A 20461-nucleotide genomic window follows, 5' to 3' on the forward strand; every position below is an offset into this window, starting at 1 on the left:
GGACCCGTTAATAATATAGAGGGAGATTTATCAAACCCTATGCAGAGGAAAAGTTGCCCAGTTGCCCATAGCAACCAATCAGCTTGCTTCTTTCACTTTTAACAAGACCTCTGAAAAATGAAAGTAGCGATCTGATTGATTGCTATGGGCGACTGGGAAACTTTTCCTCTGTACAGGTTTTGATAAATCTCCCCCTATGAGTATAAAGATTCCATATATGACACCTACCGTACAGGCCGCCATGTTTCCATATGTTTCTTGGCATTCGATGCGCATAGATGTTCTTTATGTGCAGTTCTTTCTCTTTTTCCTAAAAAAAATTAAGAACATGTTACATTTCTAATTTTCCAATGTGTGGTGCGCCACGGGGGTGCGATGTGAGGTGTGTGGGGCAGGTGTTGTTAACCCCTTCGTGTTCATGACGCCAGGGCGTGGTTTTACCGAGAACCACCCGAACGGTAGCACCGCTAGTCCTAGTTAGGCAGGGCAAATAAGAGTCCAAGGCCAGGTCAGGGTTAACAGTAGCTTTACTGAGGTAGACAGATGGTAATAGTCTCTACAGCTAGACCAGGATCCCAGAGAGGTGACGGGTAACACGGAGGGGACCTCGCAGCTTGCTGGGACTTGTAGTGACTTTGACAGACTTTAGCGCAGCCACGCTGACTATAATAGACTTGACTGTAGGTAGTGGCATTAGACAGAGATGACTTGACTTACTGACCTGTGGCTGTGATTTAGGTTGAGGCCTCCAAATGTGCTGGATACTGACCCTGAGACGTCTGGATTGGACTTGACCTCAGCAGAAAGTGTGGTGGGAGAGAGAGATTGTAGTACCCCCCCCTCTTATAAAGGGGGGCTGTGCAAGGAGCCCATAGGCTAGCTGCGGGTCATCTGGTCACCTGGTGCTCTCTGGGTAACAAAACATGCGACTTTAACATGTGACAACCATTATCATGTGACTAATAACCATGTGACCATATCAAAGGTTATTTACACATAATATACAATTATACAGATTATAGGGGTACAATGCAGGTGAGCCCTGGGGACGTGCAGGGACTCAAGCTGATAGGACTGTGAGATGCATATCCCGAACTGGGACGTCACAAATGACTGTGTTTCTGTGGAATACTCTAAAATGTCCGTAAGCCTAATGATGATTTGCTGGGTTAATGAGAATTAAAGGGAAATTGGGAGCTTTTCAATCACAGCTGCAATATAAAGTATGGGGAAAAGCAGATCAATGGCGTAAAGGGGTAAGGGATGAGTGTGAGTCTGTACCTAATAGAAACATATGTGGTGTCCCGGTACTGCATCTTATACGGTACCTATGTATGTGTGGGTCCCCATAGCCAGAGTCCCTAGGATGTAGGGATTCCTGTGATGTAGTCTACCCCTTGTCGCCTCCATTGCAGCTCATAGACCAGTAATTTATGTAAAGGTAATGTAAATGCAGTAATATATATGTAAATAAATGGTTAGTTACCGGTTCCATAGCGTTGCAGGACCTGCGGGTCACATGACTAGGTAAACTCTATGGTATTAAGCTTAAGGACCTTTGGAGGCCCTGTGACGTAAGCAATCCTATTACTTTCTGTAATGGTAAGTGACGGATGTTCGGACCAATCAGATTTGCCACGCCCCCTGCCCATATAAGGGAGCGGCGGCCATCTTCTCTCTCTTGCTCCTGTACTCCTGAAGTGGAAAGACCTGTAGAGCAACTAACGCAGTGAGTTAGGCCCGAGCCTTGCGGCAATGGCTGAGTAATCCAGAATATAGAGTGTATCAATTCCCAGACACTCTGCAGCATCACCGGACCTAATATAACCCCTAAATCCGGACAGATCTGCAAATATCTACCCTAAATTCAGAGACTGTCTAAATAGCAAGGTCCACAACAACTGTCAGTCACTAAGTAATATAAGGACTGTTTGTACGAGACTGTTACTGTGCCTTGGATGTATCGCAAGCACTTAAGTAAAGTTGTTCAAGTTCAAGTTCAATCTCCTCGTGGACCTTCAGTAATTTCATGCACCTATCATTACTGGGAAGGGCGGCGATAGGCCGGAGCATTGCCTCAGCATAACAGCCCTCAGCCTGGTGTCACGAACTATATACATTAACCCCTCATATACTGATACTATACCACCACTACCATACACCCCCCAAGGGCTACCACACATAGAATGTGTCAGCAGATAAGAATCATTTGGCCCATCTAGTCTGCCCAATAATCTGAATCCTATCAATAGTCTCTGGCCCTATCTTATATGGAGGATATCCTTATACCTATCCCTATCTTATATGGAGGATATCCTTATACCTATCCCTATCTTATATGAAGGATAGCCTTATGCCTATCCCTATCTTATATGAAGGATAGCCTTATACCTATCCCTATCTTATATGAAGGATAGCCTTATGCCTATCCCTATCTTATATGAAGGATAGCCTTATGCTTATCCCATGCATGCTTAAACTCCTTCACTGTATTGCAGAGACCACTTCTGCAGGAAGGCTATTCCATGCATCCACTACTCTCTCAGTAAAGTAATACTTCCTCATATTACTGCAGAAACCTTTCCCCTCTAATTTAAAACTATGTCCTCTTGTGGTAGCTTTTCTTCTTTTTAAATCTCCTCTCTTCCTTTACCGTGTTGATTTCCTTTATGTATTTAAAAGTCTCTATCATATCCCCTCTGTCTCTTCTTTCTTCTATACATGTTAAGGTCCTTTAACCTTTCCTGGTAAGTTTTATCCTGCAATCCATGTACTAGTTTAGTGTCTTCTTTGAACTCTCTCTAGAGTATCTATATCCTTCTGGAGTATCTATATTCCTTCCAGTACTGCGCACAATACTCCAAGTGAGGTCTCACCAGTGTTCTGTTCAGCGGCATGAGCACTTCTCTCTTTCTACTTCTTATACCTCTCCCTATACATCCAAGCATTCTGCTCGTGTTTCCGGCTGCTCTATTACATTGTCTTCCTACCTTTAAGTCTTCTGAAATAATTTCTCCTAAATCCCTTTCCTCAGATACTGAGGTCAGGACTGTGTCAAATATTCTATATTCTGCCCGAGGGTTTTACGCCCCAGGTGCATTATCTTGCACTTATCCACATAAAATTTCAGTTGCCAGAGTTCTGACCATTCTTCTAGTTTTCCTAAATCCTTTTCCATTTGGCGGATCCCTCCAGGAACATCAACCCTGTTACATATATTTGTGTCATCAGCAAAAAGACCAATACCTTACCATCGAGACCTTCTGCAATATCACTAATGAAGATATTAAACATTATTGGTCCCAGTACAGATCCTTGAGGTACCCCACTGGTGACAAGACCTTGCTCTGAATATTCTCCATTGACTACAACCCTCTGTTGTCTGTCACTCAGCCGCTGCCTAATCTACTCAACAATATGGAGTCCAAGCTCAATGACTGCAGTTTATTGATAAGTCTTCTATGTGGGACAGTGTCAAAAGCCTTACTAAAATCTAGATATGTGATGTCTACTGCCCCTCCTCCATCTATTATTTTAGTCACCCAATCAAAATAATCAATAAGATTTGTTTGACATCATCTCCCTGAAGTAAACCATGTTGTTTTTCATCTTGCAATCCATGGGATTTTAGATGTTCCACAATCCTATCCTTTAGTAGGGTTTCCATTAATTTCCCCACTATTGATGTCAGACTTACTGGCCTATAGTTGCTTGATTCCTCCTGTCATGATCACACCCTATTGGTCCAGCCAAGATGCTAGAGAGAGTGTGATGGTGCAAGGGTTAAGGCAGCCAGACCTCTGGGTATCCACTACTAGTCCCAGCAAGTCACCAAATTAACCCTTAGATAAACGTGTTTTACCAGAGCTGCCTTCAGAAAGGTGAGCTCATATATTTAGAGATCAAAGACCAGAGCTGATTAATTAAACATTTAATCTGATAAAAGGTATCACAGTGCTGACTATATAAAAATACAGGAACAAATGACATACAGTTACAAAAATATATAAAAGAGTTTTGCAAGACAAGTTCAGAAAACAAAAGATGAAGTTCTTACAGCATGATGATATCAGTCCATGAGTGAGCTGTTCTTAGGATGGTCTTGTCAGCTTGTGTCCCAGCTTTTTAACAACCTGAGTCTAGCATTGTTTTAAATATATCATATCCGCTTTCTTTGGAGGGAAACTCCATTCCCCCCTCCCCTCTGATCCCACCTGGGGGGCATCTCTGTCTCTGGCCCTCTTATCTGGTTGATTATATGATGGGACCAGAGTGCATGACTTCCTGCTGCTTCAAAAAGAGCCTTTGACTTCAAAGGAGATGTAAACAAGCAGCCAGACCCCCTCAATAAAATGCAATACACAAAACACAGTTTGAGTGACCCCTCACCCATGTCTTAGTTTATACACAGATATAATTTATAATACACATATAGGATTTTAATAATCAGGCCTTGGGCCTGACACCTCCCTACTACCTTTCTTGTGAATGGGCACGACATTTGCTAATTTTTAATCTTCCGGGACGGCTCCTGTTACCAGTGATTGGTTAAATAAATCTGTTAATGGTTTTGCTAGCTCACCACTAAGCTCTTTTAATAATTTTGGGTGTATCCCATCAGGCCCCTCTAACTTATTTGTCTTCACTTTAGACAGCAAATGTAGAACCTCTTCCTCTGTAAAGACACATGCATCAAATGATTAATTAGTCTTCCTCCCTAATGGAGGTCCTTTTCCTTCTTTTTCATCTGTAAAAACTGAACAGAAGTTTTCATTAAGGCAGTCGACTAGCCCCTTATTCTCTTCTACATACCTTCCTTCCTTTGTTTTTAATTTAGTTATTCCTTGTTTTAATTTCCTTTTTTCATTTATATATCTAAAGAATGTCTTATCCCCTTTTTTCACAGACTGAGCTAGTTTTTTTTTCTGCCTGCGCTTTAGAAGTTCTTATAACTTGTGTCACGATGCCGGCTGGCAGGTAGTGGACCCTCTGTGCCAGAGAGGGATTGGCGTGGACCGTGCTAGTGGACCGGTTCTAAGCCACTACTGGTTTTCACCAGAGCCCGCCGCAAAGCGGGATGGTCTTGCTGCGGCGGTAGTGACCAGGTCGTATCCACTAGCAACGGCTCACCTCTCTGGCTGCTGAAGATAGGCGCGGTACAAGGGAGTAGGCAGAAGCAAGGTCGGACGTAGCAGAAGGTCGGGGCAGGCAGCAAGGATCGTAGTCAGGGGCAACGGCAGAAGGTCTGGAAACACAGGCAAGGAACACACAAGGAACGCTTTCACTGGCACTAAGGCAACAAGATCCGGCAAGGGAGTGCAAGGGAAGTGAGGTAATATAGGGAAGTGCACAGGTGAAAACCCTAATTGGAACCACTGCGCCAATCAGCGGCGCAGTGGCCCTTTAAATCGCAGAGACCCGGCGCGCGCGCGCCCTAGGGAGCGGGGCCGCGCGCGCCGGGACAGAACAGACGGGGAGCGAGTCAGGTAGGGGAGCCGGGGTGCGCATCGCGAGCGGGCGCTACCCGCATCGCGAATCGCATCCCGGCTGGCAGCAGGATCGCAGCGCCCCGGGTCAGAGGACGTGACCGGAGCGCTGCAGCGGAGGGAGTGAAGCGAGCGCTCCGGGGAGGAGCGGGGACCCGGAGCGCTCGGCGTAACAGTACCCCCCCCCTTGGGTCTCCCCCTCTTCTTGGAGCCTGAGAACCTGAGGAGCAGACTTTTGTCAAGGATGTTGTCCTCAGGTTCCCAGGATCTCTCTTCAGGACCACAACCCTCCCAGTCCACTAAAAAAAAATTTTTCCCTCTGACCTTTTTGGCAGCCAAAATTTCCTTGACCGAGAAGACGTCCGAGGAGCCGGAAACAGGAGTGGGAGGAACAGATTTGGGAGAAAAACGGTTGAGGATGAGTGGTTTGAGAAGAGAGACGTGAAAGGCATTAGGGATACGAAGAGAAGGAGGAAGAAGAAGTTTATAAGAGACAGGATTAACTTGACACAAAATTTTGAAAGGACCAAGATAGCGTGGTCCCAACTTGTAGCTAGGGACACGGAAGCGGACATATTTAGCGGAGAGCCATACCTTGTCTCCAGGGGAAAAAACGGGGGGAGCTCTTCTTTTCTTATCCGCGAACCTCTTCATGCGTGAAGAAGCCTGTAAGAGAGAATTTTGGGTCTCTCTCCATATAATGGAAAGGTCACGAGAAATTTCATCCACAGCGGGCAGACCAGAGGGCAAGGGGGTAGGGAGGGGGGGAAGAGGGTGACGGCCGTACACCACGAAAAATGGGGATTTGGAGGAAGATTCAGAGACCCTGAAGTTATACGAAAATTCGGCCCATGGAAGGAGATCTGCCCAGTCATCCTGGCGGGAGGAAACAAAATGTCGCAAATAATCACCCAGGATCTGGTTAATTCTTTCTACTTGTCCATTGGACTGGGGATGATATGCAGAGGAAAAATTTAATTTAATCTTGAGTTGTTTACAGAGAGCCCTCCAGAATTTAGACACGAATTGGACCCCTCTATCCGAGACAATCTGCGTAGGCAACCCGTGAAGACGAAAAATGTGTACAAAAAATTGTTTAGCCAACTGAGGCGCAGAAGGAAGACCAGGAAGAGGGATGAAATGTGCCATTTTGGAGAATCGATCAACGACCACCCAAATAACGGTGTTGCCACGGGAAGGGGGTAAATCAGTAATAAAATCCATACCAATCAGAGACCAAGGCTGTTCGGGGACAGGCAGAGGATGAAGAAAACCAGCGGGCTTCTGGCGAGGAGTCTTATCCCGGGCACAGATAGTGCAGGCTCGCACAAAGTCCCCAACATCCGTCTCCAGAGTCGGCCACCAATAGAAGCGGGAGATGAGTTGCACAGATTTCTTGATGCCCGCATGACCTGCGAGATGGGAGGAGTGACCCCATTTGAGGATTCCGAGGCGTTGGCGTGGAGAAACAAAGGTCTTTCCTGGAGGAGTCTGCCTGATGGAGGCAGGAGAAGTGGAGATCAGGCAGTCAGGTGGAATGATGTGTTGCGGAGGGAGATCAACTTCCGAGGCATCCGAGGAACGAGAGAGAGCATCGGCCCTAATGTTCTTATCGGCAGGACGAAAGTGAATCTCAAAATTAAATCGGGCAAAGAACAGAGACCACCGGGCCTGGCGAGGATTCAGCCGTTGGGCCGACTGGAGGTAGGAGAGGTTCTTGTGGTCGGTGTAGATAATAACAGGAAATCTTGATCCCTCCAGCAGATGCCTCCATTCCTCAAGTGCTAATTTAATGGCTAGAAGCTCTCGATCCCCGATGGAGTAGTTCCTCTCCGCTGGAGAGAAGGTCCTAGAGAAAAAACCACAAGTGACAGCATGCCCGGAAGGATTTTTTTGTAGAAGAACAGCTCCAGCTCCTACTGAGGAGGCATCAACCTCCAATAGGAAGGGTTTGGAAGGGTCAGGTCTGGAGAGCACGGGAGCCGAAGAAAAGGCAGACTTGAGTCGTTTAAAGGAGTCTTCTGCTTGAGGAGGCCAGGACTTGGGATCAGCATTTTTCTTGGTTAAAGCCACGATAGGAGCCACAATGGTAGAAAAATGTGGAATAAATTGCCTGTAATAATTGGCGAACCCCAAAAAGCGTTGGATAGCACGGAGTCCGGAGGGGCGTGGCCAATTTAAGACGGCAGAGAGTTTGTCTGGATCCATCTGTAGTCCCTGGCCAGAGACCAAATATCCTAGAAAAGGAAGAGATTGGCATTCAAACAGACATTTCTCAATTTTGGCATAGAGTTGGTTGTCACGAAGTCTCTGAAGAACCATACGGACATGCTGGCGGTGTTCTTCTAGATTGGCAGAAAAAATTAGGATATCGTCCAGATATACCACAACACAGGAGTATAACAGATCACGAAAAATTTCATTGACAAAGTCTTGGAAGACGGCAGGGGCATTGCACAGTCCAAAGGGCATGACCAGATACTCAAAGTGTCCATCTCTGGTGTTAAATGCCGTTTTCCACTCGTCCCCCTCTCTGATGCGGATGAGGTTATAGGCGCCTCTTAAGTCCAATTTAGTGAAGATGTGGGCACCTTGGAGGCGATCAAAGAGTTCAGAGATGAGGGGTAAGGGGTAGCGGTTCTTAACCGTGATTTTATTAAGACCGCGGTAGTCAATGCAAGGACGTAGGGAGCCATCTTTTTTGGACACAAAGAAAAATCCGGCTCCGGCAGGAGAGGAGGATTTACGGATAAAGCCCTTTTTTAGATTCTCCTGGACGTATTCGGACATGGCAAGAGTCTCTGGGGCAGAGAGAGGATAAATTCTGCCCCGGGGTGGAGTAGTACCCGGGAGGAGGTCGATAGGGCAATCATAAGGCCTGTGAGGAGGTAGAGTCTCAGCTTGTTTTTTGCAGAAAACATCCGCGAAGTCCATATAGGCCTTAGGGAGACCGGTTACTGGAGGAACCACAGAGTTACGGCAAGGGTTACTGGGAACCGGTTTTAGACAGTTCTTGGAACAAGAGGACCCCCAACTCTTGATCTCCCCAGTGGACCAATCCAGGGTTGGGGAATGAAGTTGAAGCCAGGGAAGTCCAAGGAGAATCTCCGAGGTGCAATTGGGGAGGACCAAAAGTTCAATCCTCTCATGATGAGATCCGATGCTCATAAGAAGGGGCTCCGTGCGGAAACGTATGGTACAGTCCAATCTTTCATTATTTACACAATTGATGTAGAGGGGTCTGGCGAGACTGGTCACTGGGATGTTGAACCTGTTGACGAGAGAGGCCAAAATAAAATTTCCTGCAGATCCAGAGTCCAAGAAGGCCACTGTAGAGAAGGAGAAGGCAGAGGCAGACATCCGCACAGGCACAGTAAGACGTGGAGAAGCAGAGTAGACATCAAGGACTGTCTCACCTTTGTGCGGAGTCAGCGTACGTCTTTCCAGGCGGGGAGGACGGATAGGACAATCCCTCAGGAAGTGTTCGGTACTAGCACAGTACAGGCAGAGGTTCTCCATACGGCGTCGTGTCCTCTCTTGAGGTGTCAGGCGAGACCGGTCGACCTGCATAGCCTCCACGGCGGGAGGCACAGGAACAGATTGCAGGGGACCAGAGGAGAGAGGAGCCGAGGAGACGAAACGCCTCGTGCGAACAGAGTCCATATCTTGGCGGAGTTCCTGACGCCTTTCAGAAAAACGCATGTCAATGCGAGTGGCTAGGTGAATAAGTTCATGTAGATTAGCAGGAATTTCTCGTGCGGCCAGAACATCTTTAATGTTGCTGGATAGGCCTTTTTTGAAGGTCGCGCAGAGGGCCTCATTATTCCAGGACAATTCTGAAGCAAGTGTACGGAATTGTACGGCATACTCGCCAACGGAAGAATTACCCTGGACCAGGTTCAACAGGGCAGTCTCAGCAGAAGAGGCTCGGGCAGGTTCCTCAAAGACACTTCGGATTTCCGAGAAGAAGGAGTGTACAGAGGCAGTGACGGGGTCATTGCGGTCCCAGAGCGGTGTGGCCCATGACAGGGCTTTTCCGGACAGAAGACTGACTACGAAAGCCACCTTAGACCTTTCAGTGGGAAACAGGTCCGACATCATCTCCAGATGCAGGGAACATTGGGAAAGAAAGCCACGGCAAAACTTAGAGTCCCCATCAAATTTATCCGGCAAGGATAAGCGTATCCCAGGAGCGGCCACTCGCTGCGGAGGAGGTGCAGGAGCTGGCGGAGGAGATGACTGCTGAAGCTGTGGTAGCAACTGTTGTAGCGTAACGGTCAGTTGAGACAGCTGTTGGCCTTGTTGCGCTATCTGTTGTGACTGCTGGGCGACCACCGTGGTGAGGTCAGCGACAACTGGCAGAGGAACTTCAGCGGGATCCATGGCCGGATCTACTGTCACGATGCCGGCTGGCAGGTAGTGGACCCTCTGTGCCAGAGAGGGATTGGCGTGGACCGTGCTAGTGGACCGGTTCTAAGCCACTACTGGTTTTCACCAGAGCCCGCCGCAAAGCGGGATGGTCTTGCTGCGGCGGTAGTGACCAGGTCGTATCCACTAGCAACGGCTCACCTCTCTGGCTGCTGAAGATAGGCGCGGTACAAGGGAGTAGGCAGAAGCAAGGTCGGACGTAGCAGAAGGTCGGGGCAGGCAGCAAGGATCGTAGTCAGGGGCAACGGCAGAAGGTCTGGAAACACAGGCAAGGAACACACAAGGAACGCTTTCACTGGCACTAAGGCAACAAGATCCGGCAAGGGAGTGCAAGGGAAGTGAGGTAATATAGGGAAGTGCACAGGTGAAAACCCTAATTGGAACCACTGCGCCAATCAGCGGCGCAGTGGCCCTTTAAATCGCAGAGACCCGGCGCGCGCGCGCCCTAGGGAGCGGGGCCGCGCGCGCCGGGACAGAACAGACGGGGAGCGAGTCAGGTAGGGGAGCCGGGGTGCGCATCGCGAGCGGGCGCTACCCGCATCGCGAATCGCATCCCGGCTGGCAGCAGGATCGCAGCGCCCCGGGTCAGAGGACGTGACCGGAGCGCTGCAGCGGAGGGAGTGAAGCGAGCGCTCCGGGGAGGAGCGGGGACCCGGAGCGCTCGGCGTAACAACTTGCTTGGCCTCTTTCTGCCTAGTCTTGTAGATTTCCCTATAAGAAAGTGTGAGTCTGTACCTAGTAGATGAGTGTGAGTGTGTACCTAATAGATGAGTGTGAGTTTGTGCTTAATAGATGAGTGTGAGTCTGTACCTAATAGATGAGTGTGAGTCTGTGCTTAATAGATGAGTGTGAGTCTGTACCTAATAGATGAGTGTGAGTCTGCACCTAATAGATGAGTGTGAGTCTGTTCCTAATTGATGTGAGTGTGAGTCTGTACCTAATTGATGAGTGTGAGTCTGCACTTAATGAGGAGTGTGAGTTTGTACCTAATATATGAGTGTGAGTCTGTACCCAATAGATGAGTGAGTCTGCACCTAATAGAGGAGTGTGAGTCTGCACCTAATAGATAAGTGAGTCTGAACCTAATAGATGAGTATTAGTCTGTACCTAATAGATGAGTGTGAGTCTGTGTTTAATAGATGAGTGAAGTCTGTACCTAATAGATGAGTGTGAGTCTGTACCTAATAGATGAGTGTGAGTCTGTACCTAATAGATGAGTGTGAGTCTGCGCCTAATGACTTGGATCACTTGTAACATTATACACAATAGTTTTGCTCCAATCACTGACACGGGTATATGAGCACTACCAGGATATTCTGTAGGGCATCACTAGTGGCATTAATCTGAAGATGTATTAATATATTAAAACAAAAACAATCACACAAAAAGTAATGCAAAAAATAGCGCCCCCATAATCTGTACAGTTATTGCAGATGGGGTGGAGGGGGTGAGAGGGCGGCAGCATATAGCCATTCAGTGCCTGTTGGACAGCTGTACCTGTTGGTCAGTGTTCGCACTACTCACATGTTGTGTTTGCAGCTGTTCTAGCAGCTGAGATAACATCAGCCATATGTGACGCTGCAAAACTGAGATGGGCACCATATCTTCATGTCTTATCCATAGTTAACATGGCTTCACATGGCTGCATTTTAGGGGCCCAGTCAAGACTGCAAAAACAGTATCCCCTGATCTGCAGGGTACATGTGTTATACAGACCCTAAAGCACAGCCAAACTGTGGCTGCAAGAAACCGATTGGCCCCATTTGGGGTTACGTGTGATGTATATGTCAGGATACCACAAAAAACAAAAACAAAAAACAAAAACATGAATGTTCGGGAAATAGACCAAACATAGTAGACCCAAAACTTAAAGGGGTACTCTGCCAAAGGATAGGGGATAAAATGTCTGACAGCTGGGTAGCCCATGATCACTCCTGCAGCACCCCCTGTCATCTGGTGCACAGAGCAAGCTTCACTCCATGCCTGATGACTGGCGATGCAGGGGCTGGAGGATCATGATGTCATGGCCCTGCCCCCTTGTGACATACTCCGCCCCCTCAATGCAAGTCTATGGGAGGGGGCGCGGCAGGGGACTATATATTTCAATCTTTAGATTGCAGATACAGATCAGTGCTATGCAGAGCACTGATCAGTGTTATCTGTGATCTACTTCTCTGGTCTGCTTGATAGCAGACCAGAGAAGAAGACCCCATGATGGCAGCAGGAGGCAGGTAAGGAGACCTCCGGCCACCATCTTAGCTGATCTGATGAACCCAGCCCTAAAAACAAAACTTTTTTTAATCAAATCATAAAAGTGTAATATGTGACTTATTTTTTGTACCTGGGGCTTTAGCCTTGGGGTAAGTATTGGTTCCCTGAATAAGACCCCAACCCATATTCCTTTAGGGTCTGGTGTTCTTCTTGTGATGTCAGTCACACTCAAAAGCCCATCTATTAACCCACAAATCCAAGTTATCTCCTGTACTCAAGATAGGGTCCCCCCTGCTCAAGGGGTGGTAATTGGTCCGACTGCTGATCAGATATTTATCACATTTTTCATTAGGGCCAAGGACGTCTTTGGTAGCCAATGCCCCATTTATGTGAAAAATAAAATAAAAATTCCACAAAATTGCATCCCTTTGAGGCCTGGGTTACTAAATAGTGACACGAAAAGTGGGATTGCTGGTGGTAAGTATGGTCCAGTGACAACCACCAGTGTTTAGCATTTTAGCTTTTGTATTATACTCACAACATCTGGACCCTGTATGTTATACTGTATGAGGTTTAGAGGACGCCCCTGTGTGGTGACCCAGTACGGGAGATGTTGCCCCATACCCTTGCTGTCCTGTCAGGCAGCCTCCTTCAGTATCCCCCGGGCCCCTTGCACCTGTTTCCCCCCTGTACATATATTCTGCAGTGTATTGTATTATAAAATGTGTTGTATCTTTAAGAGTTATGTCATGTGATTGTTACCCAGGAGGTACCAGTGACCAGGTGATCCCAAGAGTGACCTATGGGCTCCCTGCTAGTCTCCCCCATATAAGCCCTGGGTGGATCTTCTCTCTCTCTTCTGCTGAGGTCCAGTGCAGTCTTGTCTAGTGTGTGTGTCCAGAGTGTTGGAGACCTCAAAGTCCAGTCCTGCAGCCATCAAGTCAAGTAAGATAAAGTCACAGCTTTATGAGTCAAGTCAGTCCCTGTCATCTGTCAAGTCAGCGCGGCTGCATTCAATTGTCCAGTCCTACTACAAGTCCTTAAGGTCTCTGAGTCACTGGTCCCCTCCTTGGGCCCTGGCTGAACTGTATAGACTTTACCATCTGTCTACCCTCAGTAAAGCTACCATTGTCCGTAACTTGGCGTCAGAGTCTTTATTGCCCTCGTGCCTAGCCCAGGATCCAGCGGTATACCTTCGGTTGGTTTTAGGCTAAACCCCGCCCTGGCGTCATGAATACAAGGGATTAATGCTAGGGTAACAACATCTGCCCTCATCACACCCCGCTACCACACCTGTATATCACCTTTATAGTCTGCTGCAGTGATAGGATCTCATCCTGTAGTTTCTCTGAGATGTCACGGGCCTCAGACGCCTTCTTACTCTCTATGGACAGCTGCCGGTCATAGAACTGAGCCGTGAGGTGGAGTTGTTTCTCCAGTACCTGAAAGGGGAGTTGGACTAAGTAAATGGAGCTTTATGTGCTGAAGAGTTTCTATTCATGTACAGATTCAGTATATGGATGTAGAAGCAGTAATAGATGACTTATGGAGCCATCTATTACTTTAACGGGGCCAGATTTAGGATGCAAGCTTCTTAATGCCCTACTTTTTTGCACCCTACCAGTAGTCCTGTATTTGGTGTGGGTCACAGAAGGGGTGGGGCTTCTGCATATTTGCATTAAGTGGGAGGCTCCTAATTATTTAGGGTGGGGTCTAAATTGACCCCAAATGGTTTACAAATATTGCTACTGAATAAACCTAAGTTTAGTTGTCAGCATTTCGCATTCATTATGCCCCTACTGTGATGGAAATCTGCCCTCCATGTCCAGGGTGAGTGTGTACTTATATACAGCAGCCAAGTATAGCCGCAGTATATAGCATGGGGGAAGACTCCCATCAGATAAAGCAGATATGCTAAAGTTATATGTACTCCTGGCCATCCATTGGTGTTGCACGGGCACTTAATATTTTTTAAGATGCCTAAGGGATTGTTTTTATATTTATATTTTAATTTTCAAAACATAAGTTCTACAAGGAAAAACATTAGCTGAAGTATCAGTGATATCTCCTGTGTTGGGACATGAGGAGCCCCAGGACCGGCCCAGTCCCGAGCCATCAACACAAACAAGGAAAAACTATAGTAATGTAGATCTAGACTAAATGAACATGATGTAGCAGAGTGTATGACTTGTGTCTCCAGCTGCTGTAAAACTGCAAGTGCCAGCATGTCCCGACAGCCGCAGGTGAAGATGGGGACACGTAAGTCAGTGACCAATTATGTATAGTAAGTTCACTGATAACCCCTATGGAAACTGAGGTGTGGCTCTATGGAAATTGAGTAGTGACCGTATGAGAGCTGAGGTGAGGCCCTATGGGAGCTGAGGTGAGACCCTATAGGAGCTGAGGTGAGACCCTATAGGAGCTGAGGTGAGGCCCTATGGGAGCTGAGGTGAGGCCCTATAGGAGCTGAGGTGAGGCCCTATAGGAGCTGAGGTGAGGCCCTATGGGAGCTGAGGTGAGGCCCTATAGGAGCTGAGGTGAGACCCTATAGGAGCTGAGGTGAGGCCCTATGGGAGCTGAGGTGAGGCCCTATAGGAGCTGAGGTGAGGCCCTATGGGAGCTGAGGTGAGACCCTATAGGAGCTGAGGCAATATGGAAGCTGAGGTGAGGCCCTATCGCAGCGGAGATGAGGCCCTATGGGAGCTGAGGTGAGACCCTATGGGAGCTGAGGTGAGACCCTATAGGAGCTGAGGCCCTATGGGAGCTTAGGTGAGGCCCTATCGGAGCTGAGGTGAGGCCCTATAGGAGCTGAGGTGAGGCCCTATAGGAGCTGAGGTGAGGCCTTATGGGAGCTAAGGTGAGGCCCTGTGGGAGCTAAGGTGAGGCCCTATGGGAGCTGAGGTGAGGCCCTATGGGAGCTGAGGTGAGGCCCTATGGGAGCTGAGGTGAGGCCCTATAGGAGCTGAGGCACTATGAGAGCTGAGGTGTGACCCTATGGGAGCTGAGGTGAGGCCCTATGGGAGCTGAGGTGAGGCCCTATAGGAGCTGAGGTGAGACCCTATGGGAGCTGAGGTGAGACCCTATAGGAGCTGAGGCCCTATGGGAGCTGAGGTGAGGCCCTATCGGAGCTGAGGTGAGGCCTTATGGGAGCTGAGGTGAGGCCCTATAGGAGCTGAGGTGAGGCCTTATGGGAGCTAAGGTGAGGCCCTATGGGAGCTAAGGTGAGGCCCTATGGGAGCTGAGGTGAGGCCCTATGGGAGCTGAGATGAGGCCCTATGGGAGCTGAGGTGAGGCCCTATAGGAGCTGAGGCACTATGAGAGCTGAGGTGTGACCCTATGGGAGCTGAGGTGAGGCCCTATAGGAGCTGAGGTGAGGCCCTATGGGAGCTGAGGTGAGGCCCTATGGGAGCTGAGGTGAGGCCCTATAGGAGCTGAGGTGAGGCCCTATAGGAGCTGAGGTGAGGCCCTATGGGAGCTGAGGTGAGGCCCTATAGGAGCTGAGGTGAGGCCCTATGGGAGCTGAGGTGAGGCCCTATGGGAGCTGAGGTGAGGCCCTATGGGAGCTGAGGTGAGGCCCTATAGGAGCTGAGGTGAGGCCCTATGGGAGCTGAGGTGAGGCCCTATGGGAGCTGAGGTGAGGCCCTATAGGAGCTGAGGTGAGGCCCTATAGGAGCTGAGGTGAGGCCCTATGGGAGCTGAGGTGAGGCCCTATAGGAGCTGAGGTGAGGCCCTATGGGAGCTGAGGTGAGGCCCTATGGGAGCTGAGGTGAGGCCCTATGGGAGCTGAGGTGAGGCCCTATGGAAGCTGAGGTGAGGCCCTATAGGAGCTGAGGCGAGGCCCTATTGGAGCTGAAGTTAGGCCCTATGGGAGCTAAGGTGAGGCCCTATGGGAGCTGAGGCCCTATGGGAGCTGAGGTAACGCCCTATAGGGGCTGAGGTGAGGCCCTATGGGAGCTGAGGCCCTTATGGGGCCTGAGGTGAAGCTCTATGGAAGCTAAGGTGAGGCCCTATGGTAGCTGAGGTGAGGTCCCTATAGGAACTGAGATGAGGCCCCTATAAGAGCTGAGGTGAGACCCTATAGGAGTTAAAATAAGGCCCCTATAGGGGCTAAGGTGAGGCCCCTATAGGAGCTGAGGTGAGGCCCTATGGGAGCTGAGGTGTGACCCCTATAGGAGCTGAGGTGAGGCTCTATGTTACGTAGTGCTATTTTTTTGGAACCATAAAGAGGTTGTATATGGTATTGCAGCTCAGTTCTATTGAAGTGAATGAAGCCGAGTTGTAATACCACACACAACCTAAGCACAGGAGTGGTGCTGTTTTCTTGAAGTAAGTAGCTCTGTTTCTCTAATCCTGGGTAACCCCTATACCCCACAGTATTTTATGTCGGTGATGGGTTCACTTTGAGGTTAGAGCTTTACCTTGACTTTAGTGCTGTCGATTTCCATCTTAATCAATAAACTGGATAACTTATTGTTGAGCTCTTCTCTCTCGGCGAGGTTCTTATCCTCGGAGAGTCTTTGGAGCCGCCATAAGCTCTCCTTTGCCTTCAGTAATTCGTTTTCTGCCATTTTCAGCTTCAGGGACAGCCCGCGCTCGCTCTCCTGTGTGGTCCTCAGGGTCTCTCTCAGGGTCCTGACCTCATTACCGTGTCTGGCTATAAGATGGTGTATGCTGCTTTCTGGGCTTTCGTACTTCTGCAGCGCCTTCATGTGCCTGTGCTGGAGACGGGTCAGCAGCCGGTTCTCGCTGTTCACAGCCTCTAGGGTCCGCTGGACATCACACAATTCGTCCTTCAATTCTTTAATTTTGCGAACCTGCGCCGATAAGATGCGCCGAGTTACATCGCTTTCCGTCTTCTGGGTGGGGATCGGCAGATGTTGCGGTTTTAGGGATGGACGTTTCCATGGTGGGGACTTCCTCCAGGAGAATCCTTTGTCTGCTAATCATAAAACCAGAGGCTTAAAGGGGTACTCCCGTGGAAAACTTTTTTTTTTTTTTTTTTTAAATCAACTGGTGCCTGAAAGTTAAACAGATTTGTAAATTACTTCTATTAAAAAAATCGTAATCCTTCCAGTACTATTTAGGGGCTGTATACTACAGAGGAAATTCTTTTCTTTTTGGATTTCTCTTCTGTCACGACCACAGTGCTCTCTGCTGACCTCTGCTGTCCATTTTAGGAACTGTCCAGAGCAGCATATGTTTGCTATGGGGATTTTCTCCTTCTCTGGACAGTTCCTAAAATGGACAGCAGGGGTCAGCAGAGAGCACTGTGGTCGTGACAGAAGAGAAATCCAAAAAGAAAAGCATTTCCTCTGTAGTATTCAGCAGCTAATAAGTACTGGAAGGATTAAGATTTATTTATAGAAGTAATTTACAAATCTGTTTAACCTTCTGGCACCAGTTGACTTAAAAAAAAGTTTTCCACTGGAGTACCCCTTTAAAAGGAACACTCCAAATAAAAACAAAACGAAAAAAAACTGCTATGCCTAGTGCTGAGCCTGAGGGGTAAGGGGGACACAGGAATTGACTTTTAACTTTCGGTGTCATGCACCACCCTTAGGTCCTACCACATGAACACCACAGCTTATGTTCATGTTTTAAAGAATCAGCTTAGGATAATATTAGAGAATAATGTAGAGGTTCTTGTGTATGCCTCGTGCTTGCCTGTTTTGGCTGATGTGGCAGGCTTGAGTTTAATATTATGTAGAGAAAGGAAAGAACGCACTCACCCACAATGAACTTGCTTGCTGAACTTTATTCAATAAAAGCAGACATGGTACAGCAAGTAGAAACAGAGGAGCAACCTCGCGGCCACAGACTGTTTCCTGCACCCCTGGCGCAGAAAACAGTCTGTAGCCGCGAGGTTGCTCCTTTGTTTCGACCCACTGAATTCAGAATATCGATCCAATACGATGTAGAGAAAGGAAATAACGCACTCACCCATTATGAACTTGCTTGCTGAACTTCATTCAATAAAAGCAGACATCGTACAGTGGGTAGAAACAGAGGAGCAACCTCGCTGCCACAGACTGTTTCCTGCGCCCCTGGCGCAGGAAACAGTCTGTTGCCGCAAGGTTGCTCCTCTGTTTCAACCCACTGTACCATGTCTGCTTTTATTGTATAAAGTTCAGAAAGCAAGTTCATCATGGGTGAGTGCATTATTTCCTTTCTCTACATCGTATTGGATCGATATTCTGAATTCAGGAGCGGCACCCCCGTGTCAGTCCCATGTCAGGTGCGGCCGCAACCATTGGTTGAGGGTATGGCGGTGCCGGACTAGTTCTCTGTGGTTTGGTAGAAATATAGATACAAAATTGAATACAAATCTTTCTGTTTACCTAATAAAGGTAGATTTCCATGGGGTGCTGGGTAATTTTTTTCAAGTGGGGTGGTAGGCAAGACAAGTTTGGGAACCTCTGGTCTACACCTAGACTAGACAGTCAGCCTGGGCCACTGTGACAGACCTGGAAATTTGTTAGCTGTCTAGTCTAAGTTTGCATTGTCTATAGAGTATACCCCCTCCCCCAAGTCCTCATTCTATAGTCATTAGAAGTTCTTACCAACTTTAGGGAATGTTTGACACATCGTATTCTTTATTGTCTTTGGTGTCTTTTCTGGAGTATTTTGCGTCTCTGTTATTCTTTCCGGTGTCTCGGAGGAGGAGCTGTCGCTGATGGAATGTTGGCTGCAGCTTGTCTCACTTCTGTCACTTGTACTAGGACTGTGGCTGCAGGGACTTTGGGCCGGGTCATTGGGACTGCTGATGGACCTTTCCTCAGGGTCTGCAGAAGGTTCTGGGCTCCATTCTTTGTTTCCACCAGAAACCTCTAAACTCATCCTTGTAGGATTAGGAGTAGAAGAAATGACTCTGTATGTAGAAGATTTTCCAGTCAGTTATGTTGGATGAGAAGTGATGAGCAGGTCCTCATATCCCGGCAAAAAATATACAGATAGATCAACTATACAGTGGGGATCAAAAGTTTGGGCACCCCAGGTAAAAATTTGTATTAATGTGCAAAAAGAAGCCAAGGAAAGATTGAAAAATCCCCAAAAGGCATCAAATTACAAATTAGACATAGATTTTATTTCCATCATTTATACTTTCAAAATAACAGAAAACAAAAAAATTGCATCTGCAAAAGTTTGGGCACCCTGCAGAGTTAATATCTTGTACTGCCCCCTTTGGCAAGTATCACAGCTTGTAAACGCTTTTTGTAGCCAACCAAGAGTCTTTCAATTCTTGTTTGAGGTATCTTTGCCCATTCTTCCTTACAAAAGTCTTCCAGTTCTTTGAGATTTCTGGGCTGTCTGTCATGCACTGCTCTTTTAAGGTCTATCCATAGATTTTCAATTATGTTGAGGTCAGGAGATTGTTAAGGCCATGGCAAAACCTTCAGTTTACACCTCTTGATGTAAAACCCCGTGGATTTCGAGGTGTGTTTAGGATCATTATCCATTTGTAGAAGCCATCCTCTCTTTAACTTCAGCTTTTTCACAGATGGCATCAAGTTAGCATCCCAAATTTTATGAAATTTTATTGAATCCATTTTTCCTTTTACTCGTGAGATGTTCCCTGTGCCACTGGCTGCAATACAACCCCAAAGCATGATTGGTCCACCCCCATGCTTAACAGTTGGACAGAGGTTCTTTTCATTAAATTCTGTTCCCCTTCTTCTCCAAACGTATCATTGCTCATTCCGGCCAAAAAGTTCAATTTTAACCTCAATGGTCCACAGAACTTGTTTCCAAAATGCATCAGGCTTGTCTATATGTTCATTTGCAAAGTTCAAACGCTGATTTTTGTGGTGAGGACGTAGAAGAGGTTTTCTTCTGACGACTCTTCCATGAAGACCATATTTGTACAAGTATCTCTTTATAGTGGAATAGTGTACCACTACTCCAGTGTCTGCCAGATCTTTCTGGAGGGATTGTGCAGTCAAACGTGGGTTTTGAATCGTTTTTCTCACAATCCTGCGAGCTGTTCTGTCTGATATTTTTCTTGGTTTTCCAGATCTTGCTTTAACTTCCACTGTTCCTGATGACTGCCATTTCTTAATTACATTCCGAACAGAGGAAATTGACATCTGAAAACGTTTTGCTATCTTCGTATAGCCTTCTCCAGCTTTATGAGCATCAACTATTTTCAGTTTCAGATTTCTAGACAACTGCTTAGAAGAACCCATGGTGCTGATTGTTGGGGCAAGGTCAGATGAGTCTGGGCATTTAAAACCTTTGAGATTGACATCACCTGGTCTTCCCAGATGATGATTGAGAACAATCCATGAGACTGGTAGGTCTCAGCTTTACAAAGGGGGCAGTGCTTGCTATAAATTCTG

General features: G+C 47.5%; 1 protein-coding gene across 3 annotated transcripts in view; it reads right to left on the reverse strand.

Annotated features, from left to right (window-relative positions):
- Positions 1-20461, reverse strand: part of LCA5L (lebercilin LCA5 like) — a 43100-nt gene that overhangs the window by 18489 nt on the left and 4150 nt on the right. For 2 of the 3 annotated variants that reach the window (XM_056559677.1, XM_056559679.1), the window contains exons 2-5: positions 18686-18993; positions 16544-17064; positions 13430-13567; positions 229-310 (exon numbers count right to left, since the gene is read on the reverse strand). In XM_056559677.1, the coding sequence (XP_056415652.1) occupies positions 229-310; positions 13430-13567; positions 16544-17064; positions 18686-18962 (1018 nt within the window). In that variant the 5' untranslated portion in view covers positions 18963-18993. The remainder of the gene's footprint in view (positions 1-228; positions 311-13429; positions 13568-16543; positions 17065-18685; positions 18994-20461) is intronic. The other variant, XM_056559678.1, reaches the window with a different exon arrangement.

Source organism: Hyla sarda, chromosome 2 (assembly GCF_029499605.1).
Source record: "Hyla sarda isolate aHylSar1 chromosome 2, aHylSar1.hap1, whole genome shotgun sequence".
In the NCBI taxonomy this organism is placed as follows: domain Eukaryota; kingdom Metazoa; phylum Chordata; class Amphibia; order Anura; family Hylidae; genus Hyla; species Hyla sarda.